General features: G+C 43.3%; 1 protein-coding gene across 1 annotated transcript; it reads left to right on the plus strand.

Annotated features, from left to right (window-relative positions):
• Positions 1–842: 842 nt before the first annotated feature.
• PCDH20 (protocadherin 20) lies at positions 843–7,707 on the plus strand. The gene is made up of 2 exons (XM_035116127.2): positions 843–1,023; positions 2,852–7,707. The coding sequence occupies exons 1-2, from the start codon at positions 862–864 to the stop codon at positions 5,588–5,590; spliced, it is 2,901 nt and encodes a 966-aa protein (XP_034972018.2). The 5' UTR covers positions 843–861; the 3' UTR covers positions 5,591–7,707.
• Positions 7,708–18,868: the final 11,161 nt, after the last annotated feature.

Raw genomic sequence — 18,868 nt, forward strand, 5'->3', positions numbered from 1 at the left:
TTAAAATATTTTATTGGGGGGCGAAAGGACCTCAGCCCCTACTTGGCTCCTATGACTTGGATGTAACTGGGGCCATTTCTTCCTCCTCTTCCCTCCCCTGCCCCCGTTTTGAAGGCTCCCCAAGAAATAAGAGGCAACGCTCCAGATGCCCGGACACTGACCGAAGGCTCCTCTCGGTGGACCAGGGTTGCCCTCCAACGCATACACACGTGAACCTCGTCTTCTGGCGCGCTATTTTTACCCGAAGTCACTAAGGCAAGCTGGTGACTATTGGGGGACGGCAGATCGCCCCGTCTTGTTTCGCTCCTTCCTTTGGGGTTCCTCTCTTCGCCGTCTTTGGGTTCCCGCTGGGAAAGCTTTGAAGAAGCGGAGGGAGGAGAAGCCGCTCAAACTTCCGCCCCGCGCTCAGCCGGAGACTCCGCGCCGCCCGTTTCCCTCGAAGAGAGACGGCTCTGGACTCGGAGCAAGTGCGAGCCTGCCTCGGAAACGAGGCTGCGGAGCGCGGTGCGGCGGGCAGAGGCTGCGCTTGGAAGCGGCGCCAGCAGCCGGGCCGGGCCGGGCAAGCGCACTCGCTCGCGCCCCTCGAATGGCAGGAGGCGAAGCGGAGCGCTCCGCCAGGCGCCCATCTCTCTGCCTCCGCCAGCCAGGGGTTAATTGAGCGTCCTGCGAGGCGATTGGCTGGAGTCTTGGGAGGCATTTGCATGAGCACCAGAGCCGAGGGAGGGAGGGCGGGAGGGAGGGAGGCTCCCCCCTGGATTTCTTTCCCCCTTCCCCGCCGAGGGAGGCTTCTTGTGGCTTCCTCTCCCCGTCACTCCTCCCTCCCTCCCTCCCTCCCTCCCTTCCCCGCGCAGCGGACCCTCGATGCCCGCATTTGGAATGAGCAGCCGAGGGAATGAGACCCGGCGCAGCTCGCCACCGGCCCTAGGATCCAGCTGGCTCCCGGGGAAGAGGCACCGGCCGCTGGCTATGGGGCAGCGATCCAGCCCTGGGAGCAGCACAAGCGCCAGTCAGAGGAACCTGCCGGTACGCTAAGCGGGGAGGGGAGGGGAGGGGTGTCTGGAGGCTGCAGTTCTGGTCTGTTGGCACTTCTTTGGGAGGATCGCGCTGCTGGGATCGTTTTCCAGGAAAGGTGCGCAGGATCGGACGGTTCGAGCCTCTCCACCAGGAAGTTGGGCGGGAGCGAGCAAGGAAACTTCGCCCGTGGGGAAGGAAGTGGCACGAGCAATGTAGCACTTTGGGATTGTAGAAATGAGGGTAAAAACGGGGTGGGAGGCGTTGGAGCAGGTGTGAAAGGAAAGGCAACAGAAGCAACAGTTTCAGGAGGCAAGGCGGCTAGTTCTGCATCTGTCTTTTAACGGCGTGATCCTTTAGCTATCCACAGTAAGTCACGATGGTGATGAGAGGAGGATTGATAACAATAGCTCAGAGCTGCAATCTTATGCATTTATTTGGGAGGTAGTGATGCCTCAGGATCATATTATGCTGATTTACTTAGAAGTGTGTGTGCACTGGGTAAATACCCTCAGTGAGCCCTTCTTGAGAGTCAGCGTGCATACAATCAGAGCTGTGCATAAGGAAAAACAACTGAGGCTAGGAGGACCACTGTGTGTGCTCAAAGGAACTCAGAAAAGGATCTCCCCCCACTTCACCCAATCCTTAAATTAAGGTCTGCAAACTCCAAGAAGTGTGATAGTTCTATCAGAGAATGAAAAGGACCATGTGTGACAGAATTCCTCCAGTATTGTGGCTTTAAAAGGGAGCAAGGAGGATGCACATGTGTGGCCATTCCTAGTCACAAATTCTTGCTTATTTCAGTGGATCTTATTCTCGAGAAATTGTTCTTTGGGTTGAAGACATGGTTGTTTAACTTCAGGGGAAGAACCCATGAAATCAAAGCAGCAGTGGCTAACATTTCGGTCAGTGCACAGTAAGTTTGATGAGCTGTGACTGCATATGGTTTTGTCTCATCTCCCAGAGGGAAGGTGAAAGGGTTAATTTGTGGCAAAGGCATCTTAGATGACCATATCTGGCAAAGGACAGCCTTTACTGAATCTGCTGGACAAACGGAGCCAATTCTATTACTAATCTGAAGAAGAGAGGATGGTACCTGCGTTCTTGCATAGTCAAAAGCACTGTTTCTATATATATATAAATATATATATAGTATATTGTTTGAAAAATACACAATTAATTGTGATGCATTTTATGCAGAGAACAGTGGTTTATGCTTTTGCTCCTAGATGGCTGCCCACTGTTTTGTTTTCACGCGCAATCTGTTTACAGCTTGACAAAGATGCTAATACATTTGAGACAGTGAGGAAACTGAAGATGAAGTTTGAATATGCTTCTGTTTCTGCCACCTTTTATGGCATTGTATAGTGATCTACAGACTGCAGCTTGGGGATTTATAAGCACAAATATATGTGGTTTTGAGGATATACATATACTGCTTCTTTTTAGCGAATTCTTTATGACTGTTTTATTGAGGAAACTAATAGTTAAGAGTAAACGGGATGACAACTCTTCATTTATTGATGGTGAGATTGGGGACTTCATGTTTCAGGGCCGACAGAAGGAGATGGTGATCTATTTAGACTGAAGACTGGCACTAGATATAGGGAGGGTGTAGAGGTCAAAAATATGAGGCAGGTGGAAATTTTTCAGGAGAATGTACTCAGATGGTGGATTTGCCTAGGCTGGGTTGTTAATTCTGAAGATAATGGTCCAGTGCAAGGTCTTGCACAGAAAGACCTCTTTTGAGGGGCAAAATGGAGAGGGGGTGATTAAACTGATGCTCTCAGATGGACATGCCATTCGCTATCGCTAACCTCATGTGCATCTCTTTCCTCAGAACTTGTTCATTTTCCTGCTCTTCCTTGGACCTTTCAACTGCTTTGCAAGCTATAGCCGTGCCACTGAACTTTTCTACAGCATCAATGAAGGGCTGCCCTCCGGGTTCCTGATCGGGAATCTAGCCCAGGATTTACAGGTCCAGGCAACATCAGAGGGAGAGGGAGAGGGAGAGGGAGAGGCCACAGTAGAGGGAAAGCAGCAGCCTCAGCAATGGGGGAAAACCCCTCTCTCCTTCAGCCTTGCCTCCCAGGGATTAGGAGGTCAGTATGTGAACCTAGACAACCAGACAGGAGAACTGCGCACCTCCGCAAAGGAGATTGACCGAGAGGCGCTATGCACAGAGGATAATGTTGGCTCTAGTGTGGTTGCTTCCTCCTCCTCCTCCCCAGTACCATCTTCTGAGTCGTGCTTGCTGTTGCTGGATGTTATGGTGTTGCCTCAGGAGTATTTCCGCCTTGTCAAGGTGAAGATTGCCATCCACGACATCAATGACAATGCCCCGTGCTTTCCCATGCCAGAGATCCACCTCTTTGTGCCTGAGAACTCACCAGTCAACACCCGTTTAGCTATAGAGCATCCGGCAGTTGACCCAGACATGGGCAGTAACGGAGTCCAGACATACCACCTACAAGATGACTTTGGGGTTTTCACACTGGATGTGGAGGAAAATGAAAGTGGAGAAAGAACGCCTTACCTGATTGTCATGGGTGCCTTGGACAGAGAGGCCAGAGACAAATATATTACCCTCATAACTGCAGAGGATGGAGGAGCCCCTCCACTGGTGGGCAGTGCCACCCTCACTATTGGCATCAGCGACATCAACGACAACTGCCCACAGTTCAATGAGACCCAGATCAATGTCACCGTTTTTGGGAATTCTAGTATTGGGTTGCCCATAGCCTCTGTCCATGCAGTGGATGTGGATCAGGGAATCAATGCAGAGATCACATATTCCTACAGCCAGAAGGTTTCTCCGTCATCCCGCACTTTGTTCCACCTTGATGAAAGCACAGGTGTTATCAAGCTCTCCAAGAGGATTAATGGTGACACGCCTCATCTCCATCGGCTGAGCGTATTAGCCAACGGTCCTGGCTGTATCCCTGCAGTGGTCACTGTCTTAATATCCATCATCAAAGTCACAATGAGACCTCCTGAAGTGATTCCTCGTTTTATAGCTAATGAAGTAGAAGGGGTGGTTTACCTGAGGGAATTAGAGCCTGTTAACACACCGATAGCATTTTTTACCATAAAAGATCCGGACGAAAAATACAAAGTGGATTGCTATTTGGATGGTGACGGCCCATTCAGGTTGTCGCCGTACAAACCATATCACAATGAGTACTTGCTGGAGACTACAAAACCATTGGATTATGAGGCTCAACAGTTCTATGAAGTATCAGTGATCGCATGGAATACTGAAGGATTCCATGTCAATAAAATAGTGAAAGTACAGGTTCTGGATGACAATGACAATTCACCTGTTTTTTCTCAAACACTGATAGAATTATCAATTGAAGAAAATAATTCCCCCAATGCTTTTTTGACCAAGCTCCATGCAACAGATGCTGACAGTGGAGAACGAGGGCAAGTGTCTTATTTCCTAGGGCCTGAAGCCCCTTCCTATTTTGCTTTAGATAAAGTCACAGGAGTTTTGACAGTTTCCACCCAGCTGGACAGAGAAGAAAGGGAAAAATACCGCTACACAGTTAAAGCAGTAGATTCTGGAGTACCAGCCCGAGAATCAATGGCCACAGTTACCATCTCTGTACTGGATAAAAATGACAACAGTCCAAGATTTATCAACAAGGATTTTAGTTTTTTTGTGCCAGAGAATTTTCCAGGCTTTGGGGAAATTGGAGTTATAAGTGTCACTGATGCAGATATAGGGCAAAATGGCTGGGTAGCACTTTCTGTTGTAAATGGAAGTGACATCTTTGTTATAGACACTGGCAAAGGAGTGCTAAGAGCTAAGGTCTCTCTAGACAGGGAACAGCAAAGCTCATACATCTTATGGGTTGAAGCAGTCGATGGAGGTGATCCTGCCTTGTCCTCTACTGCAAAAATAACTGTCCTTTTGCTGGACATAAATGATAACCCACCCTTGGTCTTGTTTCCACAGTCCAATATGTCTTACCTCCTTGTCCTTCCTTCTACTCTACCTGGATCTCCTATCACAGAAGTTTATGCTGTAGATAATGATACCGGCATGAATGCAGTCATAGCATACAGCATCATAGGGAGAAGAGGTCCCCGACCAGACTCCTTTAAGATTGACCCCAAGACAGGCAATATCACCCTGGAAGAGGCACTCTTGCAAAACGACTATGGCCTTTATCGGCTTCTTGTTAAGGTTAGTGATCATGGTTACCCAGAACCTCTGCATTCCACAGTTATGGTGAACCTCTTTGTCAATGACACGGTGAGTAATGAGAGCTACATTGAAAGCCTTTTAAGAAAGGAACCTGATGTTAATGTCGAGGAAAAAGAACCACAAATCTCTATAGAACCCACACACAAAAGAGTAGAATCAGCATCTTGTATGCCTACCTTAGTGGTCCTGTCAGTAATAAGCTTGTGTTCAATAACATTGGTAACTGGAATGGGTATTTACATCTGCCTAAGGAGAGGAAGAAAGTACCACAGAGGAGACGAAACTTTGGAAGTACAAATCCCATTAAATGGAAGAATTGATCTTCATATGCTGGAGAAAAAGCCTATGGAAATTTCCAATATCTGATGGCTTCAAATGGAAAATCTCAACCAAAACCTAATAATTCTGAATAGTGATTAAGTTCCCAGATACAGGATTGTCAGCAGTAGCTACAGTGAAGGACTACTGATTTATAACTTATTATAATTGTAAATACTGTAGCTGTCTACAGCTTTTTTTTCAATGAAAAGAAAAAGAAAATCAAATTCATTGTACAGATTTTTTATGAAACCATAGTGCTAACAGCTCGTAACCTGTCTGTGTAGACTTGGTCATCACAAGACCCACCCATAAATTAAGTCAGTATTCATAAAGTGAAAGGTAAGACAATGACAAATTCATTGTTAAATACTTTTTCATTCCTATGTCATTTTTTACCACAAGAGGGCAACATCTGCCATTGCTGTAAATGAGTCTGTTTAAAAGAAAATGAAAAGTATATTTTAAAACATTGTTTTTCTAAAGGGGAAAAATAAATAAAATAAAAGTATGGGTTTGAGGTATAATAATTATGTGCTCTATTGTATATACAAGAAGTTGACAAGAAAATATGCACTGGTAAATCAAACAGAATGTTTTATTACCTCAGATGTTTAAATATATAAATCTCTATATAGGAACGGCATTAACAAGAAGTGCAATTTCTTGAGGGTGCACATTATCCCCTTGTGAGGTTATGGACAGAAATTAGATGTTCACTTTTACCTCAATATGGAGAACAAACATTATAAATTGCTTCAGCAATATTTTGATCAGTATCTCTTGGAACAAATAAAAGAAATATGCCACCTGGGATGCAAACGAGTCCAGGTGTGCACAGGGCAGAAAAGGGTTCCTGTTGCCAATTTCCCTGACATAACACTTCTTGAAACTTTTGGGATGCCTCAATCCCCAAGCCTTCAAGAGGATTGAGCACCTGCCACTAGAATCTAAAGTACAACAGCCTGTTCCTGAGCTCAGTGAGGCTTTCTCCTCAAGTAAGAGTGCCCAAGGCTGTAGACTAAGTGCAGCAAAGTAAGGGAACAGTGAAATGCCAGTTATTTCTAAGGATTAATTTCTGTTACTTGAGAATAAGAGAGCCTGATAACCATCATGCCGACTCCATCAAGATTATCTGCATGTGGAAAATGGTTTCCATGCATGCATTGTCTTTATGGGCCCTGAACCTTAAATACAAAAAGATGTTGCAGGGAGAAATCCTACATTCCGCTCATCCACTCACTACGAAACTGCTGGTTCCAGACACTCCTCTTGCTCCAAATACGTGAATAACGGTGTCAGAGGCAGAGCTTACAATCCTTCTCATCTACTGAGGCCTACAGGAGAGATCCTTGTGTGCAGTTCCCAATGCCTGCAAAGATCTCCAGACTGGGTCCCATGATCAATATCCCTCCATTTCAGAATATTATAGTTCCGTGCACCACCACCCCAGCTAATTTTGTTGTTGTTGTTGATCTAGTGATCCCTAGTTGTTGTTAATAATGCTTTGTAGTTTCAGTAATCTACCAATAGTATTCCATCACTTTGGTTGTATAACTTTTCTTTTTTTTAAAAAAGCAATGTTTCTGAATTAGATATCTCATATTGAAACAAAAATTATTGGTCATATGAACCTTTGGGTTTTTTTAAAAAATTTGGGCTCTTGCTATTCTCTCAATGGGTATTTTGTGTGAGAGAACAGCAGCTAATTACTGACTTTTGGCTCCCTTTTCATTAGCTTTGTCTTTTGGATCATGCCCATAACTTTCCTTCTTAAAGCCAGTGACATATCTTCCCAGAAATTTAGACACCTGCCTGGCTCTGCAGCTACTCAGCAGAGGGGTTATCAGCAACGCACACCTTTAACAATGATTGCAAAAGCTGCAAAACTATCATGCAGATGTCTCCATCAAATCTAGCTGTGTAAAACAAGGCAAATGAGTGCTCTGCTTAGAACTGACACTTTTCTTGAGTTCTGACAATATGTCTGTACTGTACCAAAAGTGTTTATATGTCTGCAAATAAAAACTATATTTTCATAATATTTATCTGTTATTTTATGGAACCTAGATGCCTACCTACCTACACACTATGTATGTGGATATGTGTACATTAAAAGGGGGGGGATATGTATCTCAGAGATGCTGGAAAGGATGAGTTTGTTATTATGTTAGCTCAACATGTTTAAGTTCAAGTGAGCCTCTTCACAGACTTGCTCATCTGTTTCTTTATAGGTTCCCTTGAGCTGAAACATGTCGGACTACCATAATAGTGAACATTCAGCCTTTCTAACATCTCTGAGATACACATCTCTCCCCCCCCCCTTTTATGCATTTACAGCCCTAGATGTTTCATATATATGTCACTGAATGCAATCCAATGTAACTTTCCATAAATATTATTTTCTTATACATCAATCTGTGAAATCAAAGAGCTAGGTTTTGATAATTTGTCAGAATAATTACTATGGTCTTGGACAAATCAAGCATAGAAAATATAAATATGCAGAAAACTGGATTGGTCAGTCATCTCTCTACACCCCCCTACATGCTAGAGCTGTGGGGCTTAGGAGTGCCATGCAGGGTGCCACTGAAACGCCAGTATGAATAGCAGCTGCTGGAGCAGCACAAGGATTGGATGTTTCCAAGAGCCAGTGCACACATTCAGCTATGCCCCTTGGTTTCCCATCACCTGAGAATGCAAAGCTGGAAGGATGAATTGATTCCAGTGAAAAGGAGTTGTGTGCAAAATGAAGTGAGATGATTCAGAAGTTATCTCTGTAGTTTTTGACTGGTGGTTCAGTTCCCACATCTAAGTCACTGGTTTAGACTGCAGTCATGAAATGTTGGCCAATGGGCCTAAGATGGATAGATTGCTCCTCAGTCCTTTTCAGTTCTATTTTTCTACATGCGTCATAACATCAGTTGGTTATAAACATCCCATATGTTGACTGTGTGCTGGGAGTCTTCCATACAACTGGGATCCCACTTGTTCAGGGTTCCAGCTTATGCAAAGCTCTACATTCATAGGTCTTGTGGACATCGGGGTTGAGGTCAGGGAACCACACCCAATAGCAGAGCAGAGCCAGCAACAAGGCTCTTTCAGTACATAAAGCCCTCTTCACACATACAATGTGTAAAGGGAACTTTTCTAACTTGGCAATCCTAGATTCCCTTACTTGGGAATAAGGGTCACTCTGCTCAGAGGAGCTTCCATGTGATTAGGATTGCACTGTTACTTACGACTCTGCCTTGGGCGTCAGCTTGTCTTTGTTCCTTCTGCTATTCAAGATGATCAACTGATCTTTAGCTAGTTTTCAATCCAGGGCAAAGAGCTCTTACACTAAAGAGAATGTTGGTAGAACCTGCTATAGCCTGCATTGGGATACAGCTGTTCCTGGTATCACCATTTGCACTCTTGGAAGCTAGATGCTGGAGAGAGTGTTAAAATGCTGGGGCCATCCACAATGCAAGTTTCAAGGGAACAAGGCATAGCAAAGTTGTGTCAAAGGAGGCATGATGCATTGGCTAAAATGGAGCAGAATGTGCAGATAGAGTGAGTAGAAGCTATCTCTAAAAGTTGGCATGCTTTTGTAAATAGTCTGTTGTGTGGTCTATGGGGAACTGTGGGTCTCAGGTGGCAGCTGGACGCCATCATCTCTCATCACCGGCCATGCTGCATGCAGCTAATGGGAGTTGAAGTCCAACAACATCTGGAAGCCCAGAGGCTCCCCAGTCCTGGTTAACTGTGTTTGCTTCCCAGTGTTCCCTACCCTCTCCTAAATCCCATGGTGACAATGAGTTCATATGGCCACAAGGTACAGAGCTGCAGCATGCATGTCTTAGTAGTGGTATGGAAGTACCACCCTAAGTTGTACAGCCCTCCAGATGTTTTGGACTACAATTCTCATCTTCCCCGACTACTGGTCCTGTTAGCTAGAGATCATGGGAGTTGTAGGCCTGGAGGGCTGCAGTTTGGGGATGCCTGATTTAGACATTTCTCTGATGGTGACAGTGTGCTCAGTGCAAGCTCAGAGGCAATTGTATGATATTTTATTTCATAATCAGTTCTGTTAAGCAATGACTATTTCAGTTTACTTGGTCTACAGTCCATAAACGTCCAATACAGTGCACAGTTATCAAGTCACCCCTAGTGAGAGGGAAGGCAATGTTGTTCCCTTTAGAATGAGAGTATAACAGAACCAATGAACAATCAGAAATAAATATTCAGACAATTTTGACTCGGAAATCTCTTTAATAATTGTAACCTATGTTTTCTGTGATCTCAGGGTTGGAGTTTGCCATTAAAATTAAGATACAGAATTCAACCGAGTTCCTCAAGTAGAGAGAAAATACTGAGGAGATAAAAAGGGGGAACTTAAATCCCTATAAAAATCGCAGTTCAGGAGAACTTGGTCTAACTCTTCAACTGAACTTCTTTTGTAAGAAATCTCAGTTCCATGACAGTCTAGTAAATCGATCACACAACTGCTGATAGCAAAGCATAATTGAACCTAGCTGTGAAAATTATCTCCTCTGGGAATAGTTTGGTTAAAAATGGGCATGAGTACTGATGGACTAGACCTGCAAGGCCAAAGTAAGCGTTTGCTTACTTACACACGCAGCTCTTCTGTCAAATGTTTTTGCTGATTTAACCCGTGTTTTTCAAAGGTATACTTACATAAAGTGCCCATCTCCTTTTAGGGGACTGTGGCATTTCTTACAGCACAGAAACATGTGAGAGAAGCAAGGGATCCTGCACTTCTTTGAGCCAAAGCAATAGCAGAAATGCTGTGCCTCAATGCAAGAGATCATGCTTACAAAACATCCCAGTTTTGATCTCTGGCATCTCCAGTTAAGTCTCAGAAAGAGTCCTACTTGAAATCCCACAGAGCCACTGCAGTTGATAAAGACCAGCCGTAGCAAGTGTGATGTTCTCCAGACATTGCTGGACTACAGCTCCCATCAGCTGCTGCCAGCACAGCCAATGGCCAGAGGTGAAAGGAGATGAAGCTCAACAAACATCCAGGGAGCATCGTGTTGACTGTCCCTGATGCAGACAACTCTGCATTAGATGGACCAGTGGTCTGACTCAGTAAAAGGCTGATTCCTATGTTAGTGGAGTGAGACCACTGCATCTGCAAAAATGGAGACTCATGCTTCTTCTATAGAAACAACAACAATTATATATCTGAAGGTGCAGCGGTTCTCTTCTGTAAAATATCAGTCCAAAAGCAAACTTCAGTACACTAATGTTCAATCAAATCTGTTGGTAGTGTGAACATTGCACTTATCGCCAAGGTATAAGTTGATCAGACAGACTGCTTTGGCTGTGAGGCTGGGGTTGTTGTTGTTTTGTTAATCTATACGAGTTAAGAAAAGCATTTGCAGCAGTGCACTGGCAGGTCATGCAAACAATGGACATATAGTTGTTGTTATTAACTTATTTATACTCCACCTTTTCCCCTGATGGCTTACAGATAAAAACAAGAATTGTGGGGGAACTAGCTGCTTCAGTGCTGAATCAGGTTTCTAATGGTTAGTTACTTTAGAAAACTGAATCTCCTTTAAACAGTATTGGCAAATTTGTAACGCCATAAAGTTACTCAGTTTGCATCAGCTGCAGCAATGATCAAAGTTAATGTTGTTAAATCAAATGTAGCATGTTGTTATGGTGATCTTTAACAGAGGAAGGTCATCGTGACTAGGTCTGCTTACTCATCTATACTTCTTGCATTGAATGTACTTTAACATTTTATTTTGCTCTGATGTGGAAATTTATTATTCTGATCTTACTAAAAATAAACTGACTTTTTTCTAATGAAAAAGAGAAGTCCTGGGGCTCAAACTGCCTGGCAGCTCTACCCTCAAATCCTTCACCTTACAAGTATTTGTTTATTAGAATTCTATGCTGCCCTTCCTCCCAAAGGAGCCCAAGGCAGAAAATGCATCAGTGATGAAACAATTAAAAATTGTTTCAAAACAATTTAAATAACCTAAAAACATGTAAAATAATCATGCACTCTCACAGCTTAAAATATTAATAGATTTCCATGCCAGGAACAGAAACTTTCAGCTATCAAATGCCTGAGTAAACAAGAATATTTTAAACTTCCTCCCAAAATTTAACAATGGGAAAAACAGACACACCTCACTAAGGAGGGCACTCCACAAATGGGGAAACTACAGCAGAGAAGGCTGTCTGGTGGGTGAATGGCAACTGTGCCTCTCTGAATGGTTTTAGGGCTGAGATGGTTTATTCTGGAGAAGGTGCTCTTTTAGCTGCTTGAGTCCTCCTGAGTCATTAAGGGACACAGGTGGCGCTGTGGGTTAAACCACTGAGCCTAGGGCTTGCTGATCAGAAGGTCGGCGGTTCGAATCCCTGCATCGGGGTGAGCTCCCATTGCTCGGTCCCAGCTCCTGCCAACCTAGCAGTTCAAAAGCACATCAAAGTGCAAGTAGATAAATAGGAACCGCTACAGCGGGAAGGTAAACGGCGTTTCCGTGTGCTGCTCTGGTTTGCCAGAAGCGGCTTTGTCATGCTGGCCACATGACCTTTTAAGCTATACGCCGGCTCCCTCGGCCAATAATGTGAGATGAGCGCCGCAACCCCAGAGTCGGTCACGACTGGACCTAATGGTCAGGGGTCCCTTTACCTTTACCTTTATGCTAGTACGAATACCATGAATGGCAGAGGAGCTGGCTGGCAGCCAGTGCAGTGCTTTCAGGACCTGTGACATGTGGTCACATGGGTTGCCTCAGTGACGCTAGCAGCCACATCCTGCTCTAGTTGCAGCCTCAGGACCATCTTCAAGGGTAACCCCCCTCCCAATACAGCACTTTACAGTAGTCACCAGAACATTTACAGTTGATGCCAGATGAGTATAGCAATGTGGGAGGTGCTTTCCATGCATGCTCAGATGCTTTATAAAGTGGGGCCATGCCACAATAGAATGATGCTCAAACTCAACTCAAATTATTATCTCTCCCCCCCCCCCCAAGGCATTCTCAATTGCCTGTGAAACGCAATAATAAAAAACCACATTTCTCTGGACTTTGATAAAGTCCAGGGTGTCCTGGCAGAAATGATTGTCCACATGTTATTGTCAAAAGAGCACCGATATGGTAACATAAGTTCAAAATCTCCCCACTCCCTGCTTTTAAATACGCCCCGTGAAAGCAGTTTTGTTAGCTGAGTTGACACAAAACTAAGCGCACCATACATTAAATATCACAATATCCAGTTAGCAACCTGAGAGCTACCAAGCATGCTTTTTTCTGGTTTAATAAAAAATGGGGTTGAGTCAATCTTTGCACTGCAAAACACACTATAGCACTCCCATGCAACATTTATCTGAACCAGAATCTTCAATTAAATAAGAGAAACAACAAGCAGTAGGCTATAAACCAAGTAATAGAGAACAGAAATTTAGCTCAGATCCCCTGGGTTGTTGTTTTCTGCCCCCAACTCTTTACACAAAAGTTATATTCTAAAATGTATTCATCACTGTGATGGACTCACATGTGTGTCCATACAAGCAAGTGCAAAGAGGTTTATATATTGTAAGAAGTCCTACATATAGTGAATCTGTGCTCAGATAAAACTGAACATGCACACACCCAGGATGAAGATCTCTGTGTCATCAAGGTCAAGCTTGATAGTGCAGATAGGTCAATCACAGGAGACCAAATTCCTTGAGCATTCATGACTGGGAGTTAGCGCAGCAGGTCTGATAGGGGCAAAGTACCTATATTTCAGAATGCAACCTAGCTAGAAATTTCTCTAAAGATGTGTACTTACAGAAACCTAAGCAGAACTTTTCTCCTTACTTACCAAGACTTACTGGCATAATTTTGAGAATCCCCTGGGTAGACCTGCTGAGAAGTAGTCACTCAAATGGAGAGATCTGATGATAGTAATAAGAATAATAGTAAATACATTTAAAATTGATAGGCACAAAAGTTAGAAATGACACAGTCATACATTTTAAGGAAAACACAGTGCACATTAGGCAGGAAGGGGAAATAAAGAATCAGATGGGGGGGGGTGGAATCAGGGTACATAGCTGTCAAGGAAAAATAGGCCAATGGAAAGGTAGGTTAAATTACAACTAGCATTTCATCTCTGAACACTCAAGATTCAAAGTGATTCTGTTTTGCTCTCATCTATCCTCATTGTAGCTGTCACTGGTATGTATCACAAAATCAGCCTGCAATTTTGACACAGCAGAACATAAATCACACCTGTGTGTTTTAAGGGCATTGATCACTGCCCAAAAGAACACTGGTTTTATTTCAGTGATGATACTTTGACAAAGCTGGGATGTTGTCAGAACTGACCTGTAATGGGCATGGAATCAATGATTTCTAAAACTCACAGGCATTTTGTGCATTGGCATTTATATACCAACATAATTCAATACCTGGATTCCGACCCATTTTCTTCAGGCACCCACCACATAATATGCAAGGGTGCCAATTGGAAAATCTGCTGCCCCCAGATGAGATCACGTGTGCCAGCAGTAGTTCTGAGTCAATCTGAAGAGTTACCCAGTTCACTGTATGAAGGCTGCCCAACCTGGGTTCCCATCCCTGTGTTGAAACCCTTTTCCAATGATGAACCAGCCCCTCTTCAGGCTCACACATTGTCTTGAGAGCACTATGTGCATGCACGACATCCTCCAGCCCTACACATTCCCAGAGGCACCTTTGCGTGTTCCATAGTGAATGCCCGAAGCCTACCATTGCCCATGTTTTGGCCATTGGGTCCAAGCTACATTGCCCAAGACTTTCATAGTCTTTATATCCGGTATGCCTACAGCTGAGCCAGTTCATGGCCCTTTGAATATTTGACTGGGATAAAAAACACAAACCTTATTGGATCAGAATAAATATCCATCAATTCTAGCATTCGCCTCACTTAATAGTCAGACAGATGCCTCTGCGCATGAAGGTAAGGCACCATTTCTGTTGTTTGTCCCCAGCGTCTGACATTCAGAGGTATACTGACTTTAAACATGGAGTTTTTTTCTAGCTAACATGGCTAAGTTGTGCTTAAGCAATGTCTATGCAAGAGGGATTGTCTTAGAGCAAGCATCCCCAAACTTTGGCCCTCCAGATGTTTTGGCCTACAACTCCCATGATCCCTAGCTAACAGGACCAGTGCTCAGGGATGATGGGAACTGTAGTCCAAAACATCTGGAGGGCCAAAGTTTGGGGATGCCTGTCTTAGAGGCTGACCTAACAATCTGAATGATCTCCAGCTGCAAGTAAGGACTAAAAGTTTGACCTGCATACAGTCATCAGACATTTACAAGAAGAAAACAGTATTTGGCTTAATTGAGTGGGAAAGCGTTCCTTGGGAGCCGATTACTTGCTTAATGACAATTCAGAACCATTAATATACATTAAGATTACTATAATTTATGGGAGAGTTTAAGAAGGTAGTTCAAATATGGCAAAAATATTCACTGCATAGGAACAGACAACAAATGTTTCAATTACATTATTCTGCATCCCTTTCTGGATAGCATCTCGTTGGACCCCAAAAGGTTGCAGACACACCATTAGAGAAGCAAAGTGTCCTCAGTCGCTACACATGAAGGATCTGAAGTGCACACATGCCTTTGACAATGCAAAATTATATTTACTCAAGACCACCCAATAGTTTGCCAGCTGAGGGAGCTGGCTGGCTTTTGATGGCTGATAGCAACTACTTACTGAAGCTACCCTGGTTGGGAAGGAGATGAAGGAGAATTGAGCAAATGGAATTTGGAGAAAATAGGGTGACTTGCTGAAGCTCAGTTCAAAGGTTTAACCAACTTTGGGGGAATGGGTGTCTTTTACCTTTACTTTTGATGAACTTATCCTGATGCATTTAAAGATGCTTTGACTCCTAATGTTTGATTGCTCTCCTCTGCTCAGCTTGTATCTTTGAAAGTAAATAGATATAATAGAAGCATAAAAGGATCCAGTACTTACTCCTCTCTAGAGAACTGTCCTGTAAATAGCTGTCAAGAACCTTCCTACTGCTTGGGAAAGGGGGACTCTGTTAAATGCTGTAATACAGTAATCAAGAAAACTCCAGTAGAACACAAGCCAACACTTTTGACAACTGCAAAGAAAATATTTTAAGCTATACTGTATGCATTTTCCCCCTGGCTCCACTGGAGTTTTTAACTATCACCAGCTGCAATTAATTCCACATCTATTTTAGATCTAAGATGCAAGTAGGTAAAAACCACATAATACAGCCTTCAGTAAGCACTCCTTTACTTACATTCTCCCTCTCCAAAACCACAGTAGAATAAATTTGCCAAACCATTGCTCTCTAGGAGACCTTTGCCAACCCACAATCATATATTAGCTGGGTGGTTTTTTTGTTTTTGTTTGTTTGTTTACAGTTGTCTAGTAACAAGTGATAATTGCCTACAGGTGGCAAAGTCTTTACTAAGCTTTATAGTTTCAATGAACACAGGTTGCCTGTAAAAAGATGGAAATCTGAGATGTCAACGGTCTCATATGCTATAACTGAGGCAATGTTTTGATGACTGATAGCTCCTTCGAATTGTCCTTGCTTGCTTTTTCTAATATAAAGCTTTTTAGATATATATATAGATAGATAGATATAAAATCTCAATCAAATGATGATTCTATGACAGTTTCCACAGAAGCAGCAATATTTTAAATATGGGGTTACGGAATAGCAGCTCCCAAAATACCATAAGCCTAAAATAATCATCCCATTTCAGTTTGTTATAAAGTGATACAATATGGCTTCGTTCTTCTAGTACAGAGAGGGAAAATTATACTTATTTCTTAATGCACAGCATATCCCTCTTGTAGGATTATATCTAAGTCAATGGGCCTACTCTGACAAACACTGGCTGTCACTCACCCATAATTTTTCATAACTATTTTAATAAATGTCAATTTCCTGTCTTTTCCTTGGAACACAACCTGACACCAACTGTAGAATATCTGTATGTTTGGTTTCACATTCCTCTCCCTGTTTTGTATTCAGTAGAAGCTGAAGAGTATTTTTAAAAGTTTAGAAGAGTTCACCAAAATATTTTGCAATATGGTGAAACAGAATTTGGCTGAAACAAACTTATCCCATTAGGAAAGACTTCTTTGGTTGATGCTGAGAGCTTAAAGGGCTTTTTACACTGAAACATTAGAACTAAATGTGCCAAGAGTACATTATTTAAATCTTTTATATCTCCTGAAATATCTCTTGCAAGCCAGGTACCATATCAGTGTTGAAAACAGCTTTTTCCTCAATTCTGACATAACCATTTAAGTAATCTATTTTTTAAACTTCATTTGTCACGTATGATAACTACTCTGTATTATGCAAAAAAAGTCTTCTGCATGGAATTCCACTGCAAGACCCTTGTGAAAGGAGAGAATAAGCAACAGTGAATATTGCCCAGTTTTTATTTGTATGTAAAAATTGTGAAATGTTTCTGAAAAATACTTTATGTGAATGTTTACCTTTTAAAGAAATCCTGCTAAATCCTGCCAATTCCTCTGGCTTGAGTGCCCCCCCCACTCACCTGACTGATGCTTCTTTCACCTTCCTGGAGTATTTGCTTACATAATTCCAGCCAATCTGGAATCTCATAGGAAAACCAGGTGCCAAAATCATTATTTTATAAAGCCAATCTGATTTGGCAACACTATGTTGTTGCTGAGAGTAAGTGAAATCAATTAAGACTGAGAGCAAGAGCAAGAGAAGGGAAAAATAAACAAATAGGCACAAATATATTTTCCAAGGTTGTGAAAAGTTGAATAGTGGCAGAACAAGTGAATTATTAAAATAGCAGGACTGGACATAAATTTGGAACAAAATATGAGACAATTCAGACTCAACTCAATGAATAATAATAATAATAATAATAATAATAATAATAATTTATTATTTATACCCCGCCCATCTGGCTGGGCTTCCCCAGCCACTCTGGGCGGCTTCCAACCGAATATTAAAACAGTACAGCATTAAACATTAAAAACTTCCCTAAACAGGGCCGCCTTCAGTTGTCTTCTAAAAGTAAAATAGTTACTTATTGCCTTGACATCTGCTGGGAGGGCGTTCCACAGGACGGGTGCCACTACCGAGAAGGCCCTCTGTCTGGTTCCCTGTAACATCACTTCTCGCAATGAGGGAACCACCAGAAGGCCCTCGGTGCTGGATCTCAGGCTGAATGGTGGGGGTGGAGACGCTCCTTCAGGTATACAGGACCGAGGCCGTTTAGGGCTTTAACGGTCAGTACCAACACTTTGAATTGTGCTCGGAAACGTACTGGGAGCCAGTGCAGATCTCTCAGGACCGGTGTTATGTGGTCCCGGCGGCCACTCCCAGTCACTAGTCTAGCTGCCGCATTCTGGATTAATTGCAGTTTCCGGGTCACCTTCAAAGGTAGCCCCACGTAGAGCGCATTGCAGTAGTCCAAGCGGGAGATAACCAGAGCATGCACCACTCTGGCGAGACAGTCCACGGACAGGTAGGGTCTCAGCCTGTGTAGGGTAGACAGCCGCCCTGGACACAGAATTAACCTGTGCCTCCATGGACAGCTGTGAGTCCAAAATGACTCCTAGGCTGCACACCTGGTTCTTCAGGGGCACAGTTACCCCATTCAAGACCAGGGAATCCTCCACACCTGCCTGCCTCCTGTCCCCCCAAAATAGTACTTCTGTCTTGTCAGGATTCAACTTCAATCCATTAGCCGCCATCCATCCTCCAACCGCCTCCAGGCACTCACCTTCACCGCCTTCACTGGTTCTGATTTAAAAGAGAGGTAGAGCTGGGTGTCATCTGCATACTGATGAACACCCAGCCCAAACCCCCTGATGATCTCTCCCAGCGGCTTCATATAGATACGGTATTAAAAGGAAGTTATGCAGGCACTCAAAATTTGTCCTTGCAGTTTCTGAAACCATGTTTTACTCTCTCTCTCTTACACACACACCCTTGTCTATTAAGTACTTTTGAGAGCTGTCTCTGAATTAGAGCAAACATATACAAAAGCTCAAGCAATGGTCTCTCGTTTCTGATGCCGAGGTGGTAGCGTTTGCAGTTCAGGTAGATGGTGATATATGAAATAAAAATGAGGATTCAATGATATCTAGGATTTGGCATTGAATGAAGTTATTGTGCTATATTATATAGAGACCATAAGCATTTGAGCTGATCCTTCTGTATGTGCCATTATAGGAAGCACCCTTCCTTTGTTGGTGCTTTTGAGTTTATTAGAAATCCCTGTAAACCCACAATAGCCATCCAAGCAAGTGGATGCACATGGCACAAGCATGTCATAGAAATTGC

Source organism: Zootoca vivipara, chromosome 4, assembly GCF_963506605.1.
Source record: "Zootoca vivipara chromosome 4, rZooViv1.1, whole genome shotgun sequence".
Classification (NCBI taxonomy): Eukaryota; Metazoa; Chordata; class Lepidosauria; order Squamata; family Lacertidae; genus Zootoca; species Zootoca vivipara.